This window comes from Ambystoma mexicanum, chromosome 10 (genome assembly GCF_040938575.1).
Source record: "Ambystoma mexicanum isolate Mex_15411 chromosome 10, UKY_AmexF1_1, whole genome shotgun sequence".
In the NCBI taxonomy this organism is placed as follows: Eukaryota; Metazoa; Chordata; class Amphibia; order Caudata; family Ambystomatidae; genus Ambystoma; species Ambystoma mexicanum.
In genome coordinates, this window is record NC_090932.1 from 1,354,206,086 (window position 1) to 1,354,227,031 (window position 20,946).

Consider the following 20,946-nt stretch of genomic DNA (forward strand, 5'->3'; position numbering starts at 1 on the left):
GCGAAATTCTACCTAACCCTCATTGACTCTCCAACCACCGGCTAAAGGGCATTCTAAACTCGCTCTTCACTCCGAAGTCTGACTATCCACTTCACTCTCGCATCTAATGACATGACTGAATACTTTGCTTTAAACATTTCCAAAATTGGAGAATTGTTTCTGGCCTTCCTGACACTCCCTCCTCCTACATTTTACACTGTGCCTACTCTACCATCATCCTCTGCCCCGTCTCTCACTTTAGTCACATTAATAGAGTCCCATCTTTGATGAAGGCTAACCCCTATTGTGCCCCATTAGACCCTCTTGTTCCTCGGCTAGTCAAGCCTATTGCCCCTTTAGTGGCCTCTCGCCTTGCTGAACTCTTTAACCTGTCCTTCGAATCCTCTTGTTTTCACTCTGTTTTTAAAACAGCCACAGTCATCCGTCTCCTAAAAAAACAAGCGGCTGACCCGAGCCTACTGTCTAACTTTCGCCCTGTGTCTCTCCTTCCGCACTACTCTTAAGTGCTTGAAAGGGTTGTGTTCAACCATGTTAACATTTATTAGACATCCACAAACTTCAAGACCCCCTACAGGCAGGTTTCCACTCCTGTCTCTCCACGGTAACTGCTCTCATGAATGTGTCCAACTTCATCGCCTCTGCCTAGCACTCCAACCTATTCTCTATCCTAATTCTCCTTGACCGGTCTGCTGACTTTGACATTGTCGATCACTCTGATCTTTTTAATATTCTTTCTTCTTGGAATTTGCGTTCGAGCCCTTGTCTGGATTGAATCCCACCTTGCCAATTCTGTCTCTTCAAGCAACACCACCTCTCGACTCACTCCTCCTAAATGTTGGTGTTAAACAAGGCTCAGTCTTCTGTCCGCTCCTCTTTACACTCTACACCTCTGCTCTTGGGGTACTAATCTCCTCCTTTGGGTTCTCTTACCAACTCTTCATGCACGACACCCACATCTTCTTCTCTTTTCCTGAACTCTCCTCTAAACCTCTTTATCACAATTTCCAACTGTCTCTCTGCCATTAAATATTGGTTGACTTTGCACCCTCTAAACTCTGCCAGAACAGAGGTGCTCTTCCTCCCTGCCAAAAACTCTCATATCTTCCTCTGCCTAACCAGTTCCCACCTGACACACTCCCCTACTATTCAGCTAGAAACTTCGTCATCTAGGACCCTTCTCAAACCTTCTCTACTTTCATCTCCAAAACTGGAACAGCAGCTCACCTCCACCTCCTAAATATTAGTAAAATCGGGCACCTCCTTCCTTTGAACCAAGCATCTTATAACCACTCTTGTCTTCTCTAAACTGCACTACTGTGCCAGCATCCTCTTTGGTCTCCCCAACTATGCTTTCTGTCCTCTTGACAAAATCATTAACTTTGCTACCAGGAATCTCTTTGAACTCCCTCATATCACACCTACCTCCTTTTACCGTAACCATGCTGGGTGGCTGACTATGCAAAACTGTCAGATTTAAATGTCTTCTCCTGGTCACAAATCTATCTATGGAAAGGCACCACTGGATGTATCCTCCTCCATCCAACTCTACAAGCCTTCTCATAATCTCTGTGCTGCCTCCTCGTCTACCCTTGTGGCTCCTTGCCCTTCCTGTGCTTCCTCGCACTTCTGCTCTTTCTCTCTTCTTGCTATACTTGCATGGAATCTTCTTCCCCAGACATCCGAGAAACCGTCCACACGGATTTGTTCAAAACCAAACTAAGTCTACATCCTCTGCTCCGAGTTACCCCTTCACTTGTCTCTCACCTGCCTCTGTCCCTCACATCCACTTTAGCACTTTTGCCCGTCATTGTCACATCCCGAGCACAGTTGTCCGTGACGCCTACCTGTAATTAAAAAATACCCAATGTTGCTTGTCCCTTATGTATGTCCAGTTATGTATTGTGCCCGGTGACTGTTCCATTTACCCCCCTCCACGACCTGGTCGCAATGTCCCTCAATCTCGAACCGTTGTAAGAAGCTCACTGCTTCCCATCAAATCTGATTTCTTCTCTACTGTATGTTCTTTTGTGATCAAATGAGCATTGTTCTTCCTGTATATAAATAAGAGTCAGACCACAACACACATGGTATAAATCAGGCAAAATCCTAACCAGAACTACAACCGCAAGATGCAAAACTGGACAGAATAAATGAAGGAAGAGTGGAAAATGGAACGCGTGTGGGTGAAGAGATCGGGATAATGATTGCTTCAGAATCACCATACACTATGGTAGATTTGCAAACATTTCAAAATATATTTGAAAGGGATGAAGAAACACTATGCATACTAAACGCAGAGGGTATGGGCAAAGCCCCATAAATATGATAGGGTGCAAATGGGTTTACCTCAGATTTCGGGATAGGACCACATCTTGTAAGCTGTACATAGATCAAGGAGGATCACCACTAGTACAATGGGAAGAACAAGCAGCACTGAAGATCAAACTGCACCCAGGAGTGGCATGCCCCAACCCAGCAGATCGCCGGATGGCCTAAGTACTAAGGGTAGATTTTAGATGGAATACCAATAAATATTCAATGATACCATAGGATTCTAACATTGCATCATCCTCAAGCATGTAGCAAAGCCTGTACTACATAGTGAGGCCAATACAAGTGGGTACCTAAGATACGCTGATCATAGTTGGCAAAATTAAGCAAGGATGGCATAATGGAGTCAATAGAATCATATTAATGGCTAGCACCCATTGTAATAGTCCACAAACAGAATAATTCAATTTGCATGTGTGTTGACTCAAGAAATTTAAATGCTAAAATATGGATAGACGGACATCCACTGCACAATATCAACCAAATGCTTACCAGCATGAAACCTGCAAAATGCTGGTCTAGATGGTGGAAACACTGCAGTATAATGCAAAAGTAATACACACTGGACAAGAAGAATGACATAGCTGACTGCTTATCGCGATCGCCTTTGAAAGATCAACAGGTGGATGGAGAGCGCACAGATTCTCTGTCCTCACTTCCATCTTTGAAAGAGAAGGTGGGCTAGAAGAGATGATCACGGACAAGTGTATATAGTTTGTCAGAAGAGATTTAGGGCCTCATTACACGGTAGGCGGTAAACCATGGCGCTATTAGCGCCATGGTTCATGCCGGTAATTTACCGGTACCGCCTTGGAGGAAAGGGGCATTACCGCCCCATTCCAAGGTTGGCGGCCCGGTAATTCCCCCTTCCACCATTGCCCTTCCCCATTTCCATTTTTGCCCCATAGGGCTCTATGGGAATGGGGAAGGTGCTAATTACGGTACCGCAAATTGCGGTACCGTAATTAGCTCCACTGGTCCCTGTGCGGGTTGGTTTTTAACGCCTGCAAAAAGCAGGCGTTAAATTCCCCAACCCGCAAAGGGACCTCGTAGTAAGGCGGTAAAGGATTTACCGGTACCAGTAAAATACCGGTACCGGTAAACCCTTACCGCCTACCGTGTAATGAGGCCCTTAGAAATGTTTCAAGGCATCTGACACTTGAGCACAGCTCTATATCATCCGGCCACAAATTGGCTAGTAGATAGTGAATTGCTTTATAAACAGGACTATATAGTTGGCGATAGCCAGCTCTTTACCAAGGAAGCAGGTACTGAAGGAAACTCTTAAAGCATTAAGGTTCACACCACAATCAACAACAGATGTTGAACTGTTCACACTTATGAGAAGGAGACTGTCATGTGTCAATCAAACCATTCATTTATGAACAAAGATAATATTACACACATTAATATGGAAATATTTTTAAATGGAGTAACAAGCTGCCTACAAAGAATACTTTGATCACAGAAATGCAGTATTCCTACCCTTGGTCAAAGTAGGACATTGGGTGAAAGTGAAAGCACCCAGACGTGTGCTGAAAGGAATGGCCTTGATCAGACCTCCTCAAATGATTACTAAGCTGAATGATGCAACCATGGTCCGAACTGGTCACTAAGGGATGTAGTAAAATGTAAAAAGGGACATTTGGAAACCAATGAGGAAGTTGATGAGCAAGAGATGGAACAAAAACAACATGGAACTGAAAGAAGAGAACCACCGGATAATATGACAGCAACCAGAAAATCGTTGGGAAGTCTCTAGCGGAGGCAAACCACCTATTCTTAAATTCAATTAAGATTTTATATATTGGTCTCACACCACTTTTCCTATTACCCATGTTGCTCCTCCCTTCCCCATACAAGTACATGGACTACCCTTTAGTTCTTCGCTTCCCGGCCCTTTGTTTCTCCCCGGTTTTCAGCTCCTCCCACCCCTCGTTCCCTCAGTGGTTTTTAAGGGTGGTAGATGTTATACAATACTAGATGTCCCCTGGGTTCTGGAAGCGAGGGTCAACCTCAGTTATGCTTCCAGAACACTCTGGACTACAGTGTTAATTGAATGCAGAGACACTTGTTTGGCAGATAACTTCAGAGGCCACACTATTGGGGTCCTAATGCTAATAAATACACCAAACACAGACTTGTGTTGCCAGTTGGCATGTACACTGCACTGCAGGGTTCGAAATTGAGGGAAGCTGAGAGCTATTTCGCTCCTGCTTCTAGCATAGGAGAGCCTAGTTCGCTTGAAAACAGCTACCAGGAGCAACGTTTTGCTCCCCAGGCAATTGGTGCCTTATAAACAGGCATATGTTACACTAACTTTCAGTATTTGAAAATGCTAATAAAGACGAAATAGGACACATTGAGTACACATTTAAACATAATGAAACGTACATAACAGACAAAATGTTAGTATGCATCTCATGTGTAAGTTAAGTTTGCAGTGCGCTGGGTATTTGCTCCTGGATCCCTACCGGTAGCTCCGGTCTACTGGGTGATGCCTGACACCAAAGAGCTGGTTTTAGCTCCTACTCTTGAATCTTAATTTCGAACCCTGCACTGCGTGACTTGAATCTGAAGCGGAGCAACAAAATAAAGGTGAACTGCAAACCTTTGAGTGCTTCGGATACCATGTGCAGTGTAAGACACAATACTGAAATACTGCAGCATGTCGTGTGCTCTCTCGTAGCTTCATGAGATTTTTGGTTTGCTTTTTTGCTTAACAGAGCATTTCACCCCACCCACTTGCACACAAGCAGAGTCCTTCGTCCTGAGGGAAGTGAAAAGAGGAAACATTTGGCCTTGTGGGGCAGAGGTCTGCTTCTGCCTCCCGATTGAGTTCAGAAACTAAAGTTAAGAGATACAAGTTGTTGGCGATCAAAAAAGCCAATGATGCTGCGATAGATTATCTGGCAGAGCTTCAGGTGCTTCATAAAAGGGAGTGTCCCACAGAGATTGGGGTGTTGCAACTGAATTTCTGGATGGAGTTTTAGGAGAGAAAACGCAGGACTTATTGGACATTGTGAGCTGAATTACGATATGTGGATACAGGTGGTGCTCTCGTAGACTGACTGCTTGTTTCATTTATCGAGCAGCGGGGTGGATTGCCTATAGTGTTTTGGGATTTATGCTTGATGAACCAAGCATTTAATATAAAGAATAGTACGAATAAAAACATCATGCCCATCTTTGTTTTTCTAAATAATGCTGTGGTATAGTCCATAGTCTGACTCTGAGGGGTGTTTACTGTGATAACTTGCAACATGATTTCTTTCTAGCAGTACTTGTACATCTCTCTTTTGTTCTCTCCATGTAGGTGTCCCCCAAGGAGTTGGTGCAGGAGATAATCCAGGTCCTTATGGAGCATGAAGACTCTTGTCACCGCACGTGCTTCTCACTACAGCATGAAGGGAGTGTCCTGGACAACTTTTCTGAACTGACATCAGTGGATGGACTTAAAGATGGGTCTGTGTTGAGGGTGATAGAAGGTAAGAGATTCATTGCATGGTAGACATGCAAGGGATTATGGTTATTGGTGCAGTTATTTATTCCCATAACCATTTTACTGTGTGAATTGTAAGCCCTCTGGGCACACATTTCAATAAACCTTTTGTGATATGGGACACTCATGTATATCTGAACTTGTCTAATAAATATGTTATGTAATGCCAATTACAACGGCAGTAGCCTTACAGGGCTGGTACCTTGTCCGATACGTTGGCCTATTGTGCCTGGGGTAATCCGACTGTAGTCTGTGAAGGAAGATGAGCAGAGATGGGAGCGATGACGCAAGGGAAGGAAAAGCATGAATGGTGACTATGCTATTGTTTCTGGTCTTGCACATGCTTATAAAATTGTCTTACTCTTGCCATCTCTCTGGAGACTTAAAATCATCAATGTGTTCCTTTCTGTGATGCACAACAGGGCCTGGTCCATGCATTAGAGAACTAGTTTAATAAGTAAATGGTGTGTGTCTAGTCTTTCATTAATTTAGTTTTGCAATAGCTTTGACAGGATATAAACATTAGGCGTTCATAGATTTGGACATTTGAACGGACTACAATATTTCTGCTAAATGATTTGTTTCTAAAGGGACCTGTAACTTTTCCCCTGATAGTTGTTCATGAAGGGCTTGCCATGTGCAGTGTTGCAATTGATGGCTTCATCTATGACTGAGGGATACCCAATGGTGCAAGCAGAATACTGATTTGGGATGTTTACTTCATAACTACAAAGATGTCCAGGTGTTTGGTGTTAACAGATCAGGTGCGACTCCCTGGGATTGGGTGTCGGTGCAGGTTGGTTGTAATGCGAGTGCAATATGTGACGATTCACCAGGTATCGTCGGCCCTACCACTTCCCCCCCGAGGCTAGGTAGGTGCGACTGCTACCTAATAGTCCCCCTGGTGGTGGTTTAATGAAGGAGGTCCTTATGGGGAGTGACTCCCCCTCTCGGGACAAAGACGACCACCTGGGGTACAGCTCCTTGAACAACAGAACACCCCAACATTCCCTAGCCCCCAACGGCCCCCCCATTCCAAACCACTTCCTTGAGAGTAGGCCAATGTATTATTGTAGTTGATGGGATTCTGCCAAAACAGAAAGTACCTGGACGAAGAAGAGCACAGAACACATGAAGATTACTGACTGTGCTAGTACTGGTACGAGGTGGCCCTGAGGAGGGATAGAGATCAAAGTATAAAAAGAAACAAAGGTCTTTGTTGCCATTCCCTCCCTGGCTGATTGTCAATGTATAAAAAGAGACGACGGACTGTCAAGCCCAGCCGGGTGAGGCAGCAGAGGTGTGGAGACTGTCCTGAGTGGGTGTTTCAAACCTGGACTGCAGACCCAAGGAAGAGAAGAGAAAAACAGAAGACACTGGGAGTAGCTAACAGAATTCTCCGGCCGTCTTGCTGGAACGGACCCAGACACGAGACGGAGGACAAGCATAGTCGGGCAGAGCTGTGCTTCAGGACGCTGCAGTGCAGCTAAAGCATAGGAGAGAGGTTTGAAGAGCCGGAGAGATGAACCCCAGTCCAACGAAGCCCTGGTGACGTACCAAAGCCCTAGTGAAGGGAACAGCTGGTATGGGAGACCCCAAAAGGGCAGGCTCAAGTGACGCTCCCTCAGCTCATGAGCAGTTATACGGCTGTTGGGCCTAAAAAGGGTCAGCCGGGCATCCAAGTTAATCTTCCTAGTAGCAGTGGCAGATATACGCCCCTGACCAACAGAGAAGGGTCTGGGACCCCAACCTAAGCAGACTAAGTATCCTAAGAAATCTTCCTCGTGGCAGTGGCAGAGCTGTCCACAGGATACCCGAGAAGGATCTGGAACCCCAAAACAAGTGAAATAAGCATTGGAGGAAAATAGCCTCACAGGCAGTGGCAGAGTTAAGTGCATTAGAACCCAGAGAAGGACTTGGGACTTTGCTGATTGATTTCGAGAATATCAAGAGAAACACAAGTTTGAAATATATGGAAAAGAATTCTCAAGCCCCTGGAGAAAGGGAGTCCTTCTCCTGGTGAGGAAACTAACGGCCTCATTACAAGTTGGGCGGTGCAGGTTAAATGTGGCGGTATTACCGTATACCACTGGATTACCGCACCGTCCAACTATAGGTTTGGTGGAAAGTTGGAGGATTCATGTCCAGCCATGAGCTGGATGTAAATCCACCAGCTTTCTTCCAAATTTCACCAGAATTTATGCTGCAGTAATTACTCTTTGAGTCCTGTGGACTAAATAAAATGGGGATTTACACTCCCAGGCGGGAGTGTAATACCGCCCACTCCCACTCCCGCTCTTCTACTTGGGAGCCTGTGCAGTGCCCTACAAGCTTGAAGTGATGTGTGTTCTTCTGTGAATATTGGACAAAATTCTCACTGCACTGTTTTGTAGCACTTGCAGCGCCTTCAAATACTTGAAGTAGTGCCAACCAAAAGAGTGCCACCATAATCAATGTTTGTGCCTATAATGGCACGTGCACTCGTAGCACAATTCACATTAGAAAGAAAAGGTTTAATGTGGAACAAGAGCTTCAGATAGTATGTAGATAACATAATCGCATTCACTTGATCCTGCATAGATAATGTACAATAAAAAAAAACTACTCCTAATGTTTTAACCTTTAATAGGACAGGTATGTAGCAATACGCGATCAGAACATTATTGTAACACTCTGAAAGCTTTGATAGCCTTTGTTGTGTGCCAGCTATTAACAACTCTGTTTTTGCATCATTCAGCACCAGAGAATTGTGCACCATCCATTGCTGAATGAGCTAAACACATAATTTGCTCTTTTGACACCTGTGGACGAATCACCTGTGAGCTGTATCAAAATGTGTCATCTGTACAATTAGCATATGAAATATCCTGCTCATTGAAAATATCAAATGGTGGCTTCATAAAAATATTTAAAAGAGTAGGTAGTGGGGGTGTGTGGGTTGGGGCGTTGGCAAGCGGCAACGGAGATGGCCGCATAGTTGTGGAGCGCAGAGAGCAGAGAAAATCTTTTAATATGGACGTTTAGTTCGGCCTGCCTTCTACCATTACTTCTTTTCATTTCAACTATTGGGAGCGGAACTACACTTTTGAAATGTTCTGTGGCTTTGATTATAGCAAAATCTCCTTACCTCGCTACTGAAGGCTGGCTTCGTCTCTGCGCAGCACACACGTCTCCTGTGGCCCCTTTTGCTTGATCTTGTCCCCAATCTTTGCTGTGGTGTCTGCCGCCGGGGAGCTTTGGAAAAGAGAGGCTTTCTGGTATCGTAGTTGTGCTCCCCTCACAATGGCGTCTTTATCAAGTTGTGCCTCGGAAGTGCTTTATTCAAAATACTCGCTGCTTTTGTGTCATTTGAATTGCGACTTTTACTTGTTTTCTTTGCTTGGGAGCGTTCGGTACTGTGTGGAATGCTTGCTACGCTTGCTGTGGATTTCCCATACGACGTGTGATATCATTGGGCAAACCCTCCCCTTACTTCCTCCTACCAGAAGCTCTCCTCGCGCAGCCTGGCCCGTTAATCACGTTGCCTCCTGGTCTTAATAACACAACGAGGCCTACTTGCTACTGACTCCCGGTGGCTCAAATAAATATTCCGCTTCATATACTATTTGAATTTCCTTTGGATTTCTTTCAATTACTATCACTCATCTTCTCTTTTGCTCCTAAACGTGGCTGATGCTTCCAAAAATGTGCTGTTACCTGATAATACACCATTTAATTCCTATTTAGAGAAAATCCTTGAGGAACTTGACAATATTCTTGCTGCTTTTTCTACGCTGGATTCCCGCTCCCCTTATATTCAAGATGAACTTAAAGCTTTAATAATGACATTAAAACTTTTTCGGGCAGACTTGATGAAGCTGAAGATCGAGTTGTTATTGTGGAAGATAGGGTGGAGGGCCTTGAGCATGCAATTGAGACTTGCTCAATTGGAAGGCGAAGTTATGGAATTGGAGGACAGAAACCGTAGGGACAACCTTCGCTTTTACGGAATCCCTGAAAAAATAGGAGTTGATCCCATCAACTTCATTACTAAATGGATCCCCGCTGCTCTAGGTATGACCTTTTCACCCTCATTGGAACTGCAACATGCCCACAGGATTAGGCCCGCTTCTCCAGCCATAACACTCGCCAAGACCCTTTATGACCTGCTTTTTGAGACATCAACAAGCGCGCCAAATCCTGCCAGGAAGAACTCCCAAACCGACTCTCCCTCCATCCTTTTTCAGGGGAACAACATTTTTGTCCCCAGATTTTTCCAAGATTACCCAAGCCAAGCAGAAAATATTCCTGGGCATGAGACCTCTCTTGAAATCCCTCAACATCAGATATGGTCGCCTGGATCCTGCAAGGATGATAATTACCATTTCGGATGGTTCCATCAAATGATTCACAGATCCAAATTATCTCTTTAATCTACTTCAAGCTCTTCAATCTTCACCGATGGATGAAGGAATCGGAGCGGTTGTATTCAACACTTCCAAGCCAGATCCTCTACCTCATTTGCCTATGTTCAGGAAACCTAATAATCAACACATTAAGTTCACACCTAAGTGCAGCAGATCAGTCTCTTCACTTTCATTTGATGCTCCGTCCACCTCTACTAACCCGAGACAAATCGAGTTCTTGCATCAAATCCACTGATCCATCTCTTTCAACTTTACAAACTTGTCTGATTTACAGCTTTTCCTTACGTCTAATCACCATGTTCTGGTATCCCTACAGAATTTCCCCACCAAAAATATCGCCTTACATACATATGGCTGTTTGTCTCGCCATAGGCGATATTTTTGGTGGGGGATAATTTGTGGGGGCAGGGGTGTCCCCCACACATTAAAAAATGATGCAGGGGTGTCCCCCCACAGGGTCCATGTGTGAATTTCACCGCAAAAATATGGCAATATTTTTGCATCAAGATATTTTTGCGGCGGAATTAACACATGTAACCTCTGTTCTATACATAATAGCTTCATTGGCCATTTCTACTTGTTCATATTCTTAACCTTTAACAACATACTCATCTCGTGCTCTCTGCTTTGCTTCACCTGTGCTTATTCCATCTCTGTACTCTGGTATCCCCCATGATACTCTTACTTACTCATTTACTAACTATTCTGACCTTATCCCTCATGCCTTTACTCATTCTAATATCATTTCTTTCATACATCTTGTCTATTATTTTATGTTTGGCTCTCTTGTTGTGTCCCTTCCCTTTTTTCCTCCCTGTGTACTCTGGTGTTGCCACAGCATATTGTAAGTTTCATTCCTATGATGTACTACATTCCGTTAAATCATACTCTTATTATATCACCGTTTTACTTCTCACTGCGTTATGCTTTGCTTATGCCATTATTTTCTCTAGACTTACAAATGTCTATTAAGTGTGTTACTTGGAATGTCAAAGGGCTAAGTCATCCTATCGAACGTAACAAGATAATTTCCCATCTTACGAAGCTTAAATCTGATGTCTGTCTCCAAGAGACTCACTTGAGTTCAGATAGTGAAAACTTCAAGATCAGAGCCTCATGGATCAGCCATACACTTTTTTCCCACTGCTCTAAAGAAAGGTGGTGTCATTATATTAACAAACGTCTACATTTTACATTAATTAGTGAAGGAAATGATCCTGAAGGTTGCCGGATCATTGTAGAAGCTATTAACAACCTGCCTAACCCAGTTTTGGTCTAATTTTAATTTAAAACTCTCACAGAAGATCTCTGATAGACTTTTGTTTGTGGAGATATGAATAACATTTTTTACTTTTCCCTTGATCGTAAATCTATCTCAAATTTTGTAAACTCCAAATCCTGTAGTAATTCCTAAACCTACTTCTCAAAATCTCAGTCTAATTGACTGTTGGCTCTTCTGTCACGGAGATGCAAAAGATTTTATGTTTACTCCCCTCCCCACCAATCCTTCTCTAGACTTGATTATATTGTTGTTGATTCCTCACTAACTGCCACTTTTCTGAACTGTGTAATTGGCCCCATGACCATTTCAGATCATGCCTGTCTACACCACATTAGAATTAATTCCTTTTCCAAATGTTCTCCCAGGTGGAGATCTAATTAATTTCTCCTTAATGACAAATCCTTCATTGACAAAACAAAGTCCTTCATCAATGATTTCTTTCTTAATCGCCTTGAACATACATCCATCCATAACAATTGGGATGCTTTCAAAGCCACCCTTCGAGGGTTCATAATTCAGTATGCGGCCACTAAAAAACTACAAACAGAACTTGCTCACAACACACTGTTGTCCTCTATCAAACTTCTCGAACAGTCGTACTATGCCAGGCCCGATTCCAATACCCTGAAAGCACTGATGGTCAAATGTATTGAATGTAATAAACTTTGTACCAATAAAGTTGCTAATTCTATACTTGGATCCAGAACTAAACTACACATTGTATCCAACAAAGCTGGAAAAAATGCTTGTTTCATACTTAAAAGAAGAAAGAAAAAATTGCTAATTACCCATATTCTCTCTCCTGATATCAGATTAACTGATCCAAAAGACATAAATGACTCTTCACGATTTATACTCCAATCTATACTCCTCTGATCCTTCTGTCTACACCCCTGAACTCCTTTCTTTCTTCAGAGAAAACAAAAACAGTCCTAAAATCCTGTCAACCTTTCTTCTTGACATTCCTATCTTCCTATCGGAAGTTAAACCACCCATATCTGACCTAAAACCTAATCTAAGCTCCGGGTCCTGATGGGTCCACCATAGATTTTTACAAAACATTTGTCGACTCCATTGCTCAAACTCTTACAATTATATTTGCACTTTTTCGAAATTGGTCAAAGCTCTGGTTCCTTTGGTGAAGCGCTTCTCGTACTCTTTCCCAAATCTAATAAAGATCCCCCCCCTTAATTAAAAACAACAGACCCATCTCTCTTAATTCCGATTCCAAGATATTCACTAAAATTCTAGCTAGACGCTTGGAGCAATATCTTCCTAAGCTTATACACTTAGACCCGGCTGGTTTTATCAAAGATCACCACGCTTTCTCCAACACTAGACTCTGATTTAATTTGCTTTCTCACTCTCAAAACTCAAATGATCCCCTTGCTCTCTTAGCGCTTTACGCTGAGAAAGCTTTTGATCATGTCTCTTGGTCTTTTGTTTCATTCCTTTATCTGGCATGGCTTCTCTGCTTATTTTGTTAACCTGTTCAAAGTCCTTTGCTACTACTACAAGAATTCTAGTTAATAACTCTCTCTCTCCTCTTCTCTCCAAATTAAGAGGCACCCATCAAGGATGTCCCCTCTGTCCCTTATTATTTAATCTTGCACTAGAACCTCTCCTACAAAACTTTACAACAAATCCCAAAATCAATGGCATCTTCATTAACAATATAGAAATCAAACTTTCGGCATATGCTGATGACATTCTTCTCTACCTTTCTAACTCTCCCTCCTCTATCCAACACTTAATAACTACTATAAATCACTTTTCCATGGTCTCTGTTTACAAGTTGAATTTTGATAAATCTGAGGTTATGCCTCTTGCCAACGCCTGTAACCATACCAATACACCTCTTCGGAATGTCTTGGCAACCCTCTCATATTAAATACCTTGGGCTTTTAATTGTTAAAGATGTACATACTATTACGCTTAATAGCAACCTCTTAATTGAAAGTTACAGAAATGGTCGCAAGATGCTTTCCCCCCTCCCCCCTTTTTCTATCTTGCTGGGGCGACTTGATACTATAAAAATGACGATTAGCCCCATTATTTTCCACTGTCTATGATCCCCACTGCAATTCACTCTTCATTCTACAAAACACTTGACTCCCTTCTTCTTAAATTTTTATGGAATCATAAAGTACCATGCATTGCTATCAGCAAATTAAGACTCCCTAAACTTTCAGGTCGAGTTAATTTCACTAACTTTCAATTATACCATAAAACCTTTATTCTAAAACAATTAACTATCTTTACACATTTTGAAACCCATCTTGAAACTGCTGCTCTTTGGGTAAATCTTGAAACTAGATGCATCTCTCCATTCTCCCTCTCTCTTTTCCTAATGACTTCCTCTTGGCCCAACATCATTGCCTACTCTACATTTTTTCAAATCCATTTGGAATAAACTCCCTACCAACTCTTTCTCTAAAGCCAACTTGGATGACATCTTCCTTCAGTTTAATAAACAGAATTCCACCAAATCCAACCCCACTACTATGTACAGATGGTACTCATCAGGTATCAAATTGATTGAACAACCTTTTCTGTGAGATCCCCTTTTCACAGATTTGACAACAATACAATATCCCTGAATCTGATCTCTCCTTTCACACATCCCTGATTAAATCATTAGTTAAATCCCTTCCTTCTTTGAACCAAAATTACTCTTCCCCCAACTTTTAATCATCAATCCTTCTGTTTGTGCTGCCAACCTCTATGCTTTCCTAAATGATCCTCCCTCACCCAACTTTCTAAACCATGGCACTGTCCGACTATGGGAGACAGACTGGAACCTTCAGCCGACCAGAGACATACTCAAATTTGGAAATTATATCATTCTCCAGCATGGGGTCTGGCATGGATTCACATGCTCATGAATATTCCCCGTAGTCAGGCTGGGAATCCTCGGTAAAGAAAAAATCAGTATCAGTTTCGTTTCTGATCTGTCTTTCGTAGTAGTAACCAATCACTGATCTCTGCGTCATACTGACCACAGCCAATGACTGCCATCTCCCTAAGCCCCGCCTCTGGCAGCCATCTTCAGATTTTTACTGCACGTTCAAGTGTTGGGAGTCCTCGTGCTTAGCTCTCGAGCTTTTACTGCGTGTTTCGCGCTTTTTCAGGTGAATTTTCACATTTTTTTCAGTTAATCGAGCCTCAAGCTCCACCGTTTCTAATCCCGTTAACGGGTGCCCGTTGCAGGATTTTCCTACGCCCCTCAAGGGTGAAGATTTCGTCGAATCAACCTTTTGGAGGATTCCAGAAGATTTGCGGCCTACTCCGAGATGGCCCAGGACGCGAGTTCGTCACCCAGACCCAAGCTGTTTCGCAGCTGCCCTGGATGCGGGCTGCAGAATGTGTTTGAGGACGAACATTCGCGATGCCTCTACTGTCTTCATGGGGACAAGACTCATGTAGAGAAGGACTGCCAGTTCTGCAAGAACTTGTCGGAGCGGACCATGAGGGACCGTCGATCCCGTCTCGCCAGCTGGTTGGAGAAGGGCTCAACGGGTGAGAAGAAGAAGAAAGGGTCCGAGCGGGCTTCTAAGTCCTGTGCGGGCGCCCCGGCGACGGGGGCCCAACACCAGGCCAAGCACCGCAAGTCCGCTGGCTCCGGGAGCGCCGAAAGGTCGGGCTCTTCGGTCACCAGGCAGGGCGCGTCTTCCCCGGCACCGTCAACCACGAGCCAGCGCTCCGGTTCGGGAAAGAGGAAGTCCGAGACCCCGGGTAAGCTTCGGGAGAAGCCCCGTCCGATCTCGGAAGAGGGGGAGCGAGGCGTTGCCCCTCCCCCTAAGGAGAAGGCCCGGGACGCACCTAAGGTGGTGGAGGCCCCTACCCAGTAGGCAAAGGCCTCTATCGAGGCGATCGCGGCGACTCTGGCCAAGCCGGCAGAGACCCCGCCAGCGGAGACTGCCTCCGGGTCTAGAGTTTCCCTGCCGCCAAGGAGGGAATCCTCTTTTCAGCCCATCGTCATGGCCACCATGATGGAAGAAGCGAGGGGGGGCACGGTAGCCTCCTCGAGCTCGGAGTCAGCCTCGGAGGAGGAACTGACCGAGGCGGTGAGGAATCTCGAAGTCCAATTCGAGAAGGTTCGATCCCGTAAGGAAGATCCTCGGGAGATAACCGAGGAGCAGCCGGAACCTAGGCCTCAGGATAGCTCGGCGGCCATTTTGTCTGCGATCCAGTCCTTATGCTCTGAGATAAAGACGAGATTACCACGGCCCAGGCCGGAGGACCCGCAACCTGGCCCGTCGGGAAGTCCTCAGAACAAACGATGGAGGATCCAACCCTCTCCTCCACTCGCCCCCGTAAGGCCTACAGTTCCCTCCTCATCCTCCCACGATGACGGCGCGGTGGGCTCGACGACGGGTTCTGAGGACGACGACGATGGAACGGGCCTCCCGTCGCACGGGCCTCTCCGCCCGACGAGATTGGCTCATTCCACGTCATGATCGCCAGGGCGTCCGAATTGTTCCAGCTCTGCCCGGAGGAGCAGAAAAAGGAAGGTTTCCTCTATCAGCGCCGGGAGGCCAAGAGGAAGGCCAAGAGGAAGACTGTCATTGCGGTGCCTCTAATCGATGACATCTGGGAGGAGGGCCTGTCGGTACTCAAGAACCCCTCCACGGCACCAGCCAAACGGGACCGGTACGAGAAGAAGTACCGGGTCCCCGAGACCGCTCCCCTGTGCCTCAGGGCCCAGCCAACGCCAGACTCGGTCAACTCGGCGGCGGCAAAGAAGAAAGCGGCGGCGTGAGGAGCCTCAACGTCGAATTCCCCTCCGGACGGCGAGGGAAAGAAGTTGGACGCCATGGGACGACGGGTCATTTAGTCGACGACGATCAAAGCGGCCAACGCCCTGGCGATCGTGGCCCGTTACGACAGGGAGCTCTGGTTTAAGCTGGCCCCCATATTGGACTTCCTACCGGACGACAAATGGTCCGAGGCCCTGGAAATACTTCAAGAAGGCGAGGTGGCGTCTGATCACGCCATAACGGTGGCAACCGATATTGCAGATACCGGGTTCCGCCAGCTGGGCAACGGAGTTTGCCTATGACGACGTGGTTGGCTCCGGGCGACCGACTTCCGTCAGGACGTCCAGACCAGGTTGTTGGACATGCCGTTGGACGGCAGCAACTTGTTCGTGAAGGCGGACGAATCCCTCCAAGCCATAAAGACGGACACGGAGACGGCCCGCGCCTTAGGAGCCCTTCAGCAACAACGGCCCTTTCGGAGCTCCGGAGGCAGACAGGGGGCCTCCATGGGATCCAGCGGTGGCTCGTCGTCCCACCGCCAGGCGGCACGCTCCTCGTCTCAGGAGGCCTACACGGGTCGCGGCAAGCAGGGAGCGCCTCGCCGCCGTCGGCAAGGTGGCCAGGGCGGCAAGGCCACCACCTCCAAGCAGGACTGAACCGGCCGTGGCCTCGGGCCTCCACCGAAGCACCCCGGTGGGAGGCCGGCTGACGAAGTTCGTCGGCGTGTGGAAGTCCATCTCCACCGATCGTTGGGTGCTGGATACCCTGGCAAGAGGACACTCTATCGAATTCCTGAAGAAGTGCCCTCACATTCCACATGTGGCCAGGAAGGAAAATCACGTCCCGCAACTGCTGTTGGAATTAAGGGCGATGCTCGGGAAAGGCGCCATCGAGCCCGTCCGGAAGAGGCTCTGGGGCTCCGGGGTGTACTCAAGGTACTTCCTCGTCAGGAAGAAGACGGACGGCTGGCGCCCCATCCTGGACCTTCGTCGTTTGAACAAATACATCAGGTCACAAACGTTCAGGATGGTCACCCTCCAGCACGTGCTGGGACAGCTGGGGGAAGGCGACTTCCTATCGTCGCTGGACCTGGAGGATGCATACTTCCACGTTCCCATCCTCAGAAGTCACCGAAAGTTCCTCAGGTGCGTCGTCCAGGGACGCCACTACCAATTCAGAGCACTGCCGTTCGGATTGAAGTTGGCCCCCAGGGTCTTTACCAAGTGCCTAGCACCTGTGGCAGCGCAGCTGCGCCTGCAGGGGATTCACGTCTACCCCTACCTGGACGACTGGCTCATCCGCTCAAGGACGAGGGAACTCGCCGTCGAACACACTGCGAGGACCGTCCAGCTACTCACAGACCTGGGATTCTCCATAAATTACCCAAAGTCCCACCTGGTGCCGTCGCAGGTGGCCCTGTTTCTGGGAGCGAAGCTCGATACAGTGAGGAACCTGGCGGCACCGTCGGAAGAACGGACAAAGACCATTCTGGGCAAAGTGCAGCGCCTGCTAGCCAGGGACGTGGCCAGGGTGAGGTCCATCAGGTCCCTCCTAGGGCTGATGTCCTCTTGCATCTACCTGGTGCGCCTATGCAGACTATGGATGCGCCCTCTTCAAGAATTTCTCGACGCCCGTTGGATGCAGGCGACGGGCACCTTCGAAGACAGGGCCCCCCTCAACGAGGTGTTCCGGCGGGCGATTCAGTGGTGGGGCGTTCGAGCGCACCTCACGGCGGGCAAGGACTTTCAGACGCCGGCGTACCAGGAGACAGTGACGACGGACGCTTCCCTGGAAGGTTCGGGCGCCCACACCGGAGATCTCCACGCAAGAGGCTCTGGCTCCCGGAGGAGAAGCTCCTGCACATCAACATCCTGGAACTCCGAGCCGTGTTCTGGGCTCTCAAATCGTTCCTCCCGTCGCTCAAGGGCAAGGTGGTGCGCATCTTCACGGACAACACCACGACAATGTTTTACATACGGAAGCAGGGAGGTACCAGATCCCCAGCCCTATCCAAGGAGGCGCAGGATCTGTGGCACTGGGCGGTCGCCCAGGGGATGTTCCTGGTTCCCTTCCACCTGGCAGGAGAAAGAAACACCTTCGCCGACTCGCTCAGCAGGGAGCTGCGCGGGTGTCACGAGTGGGAGCTGCGCCAGGATCAGGTGGATCAACTCTTCCGACGATGGGGCAAACCCCAGATCGACCTGTTCGCAACAGCGACGAACTCGAAGTGCCAGAGGTTCGCCAGCAGGTTTCCCCAGCAGAGAAGCATGGGCGATGCATTCTCGTTCCCCTGGGACGGCCTATACCTGTATGCGTTCCCTCCGTTTCCGTTGCTGCTTCGACTCATCAACCAGCTCAAGAGGTCCCGGTGCAGGATGATCCTCGTTGCACCGGCGTGGCCGAGGCAGATCTGGTTCCCGGACCTTCTGGACTTGTCAACGTCCCCATCCATCAAGCTGTCGGCGGACGCAGATCTCCTCTCCAGAGAAGGAGGCGCCATCTTCCACCACGACCCGGGTTGCTGAACCTGCAGGCTTGGCTCCTGCAGCGCTAGAGTTTGGAGGGTACGATATACCGGCCGACTGTAGAGAGGTTCTTGCAAAGGCCAGGGCGTCCTCGACTCTCAAATGCTACGGTCACAAGTGGAAGAGGTTCTCTATGTGGTGCCGAGCACAGAAGATCAACCCCCTACGGATTACGGCCCCTCAGGTGCTGCCGTACCTGCTATCGCTGGCAAAGGCTGGGCTAGCCCATGCCTCCATTAAGATTCATCTGGCGGCGATCTCCAGATATACCAGAACCACAGGACGGACGTCCCTGTGGTCCCATCGACTGGTGGAAGAGTTTATGAAAGGACTGTTCTGGTCGTTCCCGCCGGTGAAAGCCCCAGCCCCGGCGTGGGAACTTAACATGGTGCTGACTAGGCTCATGGGGGCCCCCATTCGAGCCGATGCACTCCGCACCGATGAAGTTTGTGTCGTGGAAGACTGCGTTCCTGGTGGCCATTACCTCCGCACGACGAGTGAGAGAGAACCAGGCCCTATCCTGCAATGAACCGTACTTGACTTTCCATGCTTCGAGGGTGGTGCTTAGGACGCACCCCTCCTTTATGCCCAAGGTGCCATTGGACTTCCATCTTAACGAGCCCCTGGTGTTACCTGTTTTCTTCCCGTCTCCTTTGTCGCCGGCCGAGAGGACTTTGCACTCACTGGATGTGGCTAGAGCGCTGAAGTTCTACGTGGATCGCACGAAGAGTTTTCGGAGGACATCACAGCTTTTTGTGAACTTTGGACCTGTGAATCAAGGGAAGGCTCTTTCGAAGTCTTCTATTTCCAGATGGCTCTCCGGCTCCGGCTCCGACTGCTGCCAGGCCGTCCGAGAGCCCATTCGACCAGAGCGATCGCTGCTACTACGGCGTTCCTATCTGGTGTGCCCCTGCTGGACATCTGCAGGGCTGCTACATGGAGGTCGACGCACACCTTCACGAGATTCTACTGCGTTGATCGGGAGTCCAGGGAGGAGTCCAGGGTCGGCCAAGCAGTGCTGCGCAACCTGTTCGCTTAAGGTGATCCTGGTGAGGAGGTAAGAGACGCTTAATGTTGAGTTGTTGTATTGCTTAATGTTGAGACTGTTGCCACCTCCCGTGGTTGTGCATGTGTATACTGCTATGTATTCTTATATTCGCGAATCCATGCCAGACCCCATGCTGGAGAAGGAACAAGTTACTTACCTGTAACTGTTGTTCTCCAGCATGGGTCTGGCATGGATTCACATGCGAACCCTCCCGCCTACCCCTCTGCGGCTCTTCACTTGGTCATACTGCCACTTCACGTGCTACCAAATCTGAAGATGGCTGCCAGAGGCGGGGCTTAGGGAGATGGCAGTCATTGGCTGTGGTCAGTATGACGCAGAGATCAGTGATTGGTTACTACTACGAAAGACAGATCAGAAACGAAACTGATACTGATTTTTTCTTTACCGAGGATTCCCAGCCTGACGACGGGGAATATGCACGAGCATGTGAATCCATGCCAGACCCATGCTGGAGAACAACAGTTACATGTAAGTAACTAGTTCCTTCTACGTCTGTGGCCACCACTTTTTTACCACAAATTTTACCCAAACCCTCATCTTTCACTGTGCCTTCCTCACACCCCTGCGTATTGCCCAGGTCATGGATAATTCTCCCAATAATTGTTGGTCCTGTCATGAACCTAATGCTGATTTTCTTCATTCAGTTTTGAAATGTAAATATGTCTTTGCTTTTTGGACTAAGATCTGGTCTTGCATGAAACAGATCTTTCACTTTGCAGAACCTTTATTACTTTCTAATCTTATGATTGGCTCTATTGTCAAACCCTTAATGCAACACATTGAATCTCCTACTTGATTTAATCTGTTTCAGTATTGCGTTTCATAACATTACTTGTAACTGGAAGAACACATCCAACCTATCTTTTAACTGCTGGTGTAATTCGATCTGCTCCACTTATCGGATCGAAAAGTGTTATGCTTCTTCCTCTGACTGTACAAATGTAACAAAAAATGTAATGTGTTTTTTTTCATTATTCCAACAATCCTAAGTACAACTACTTCTTTAGTATTGCGTTCCCTTCCCTTTCCTCCCCCCACTGTTTTTCTGTCTTGATTCCTCATCCTCTCGTC

At 47.2% G+C, this 20,946-nt stretch overlaps 1 protein-coding gene across 1 annotated transcript in view; it reads left to right on the top strand.

Moving 5' to 3' along the window:
- LOC138492324 (clustered mitochondria protein homolog) overlaps nucleotides 1–20,946 on the top strand; it is a 1,100,229-nt gene that overhangs the window by 143,413 nt on the left and 935,870 nt on the right. The window contains exon 3 of the mRNA XM_069619372.1: nucleotides 5,648–5,819. Coding sequence (XP_069475473.1) covers nucleotides 5,648–5,819 — 172 coding nt within the window. The remainder of the gene's footprint in view (nucleotides 1–5,647; nucleotides 5,820–20,946) is intronic.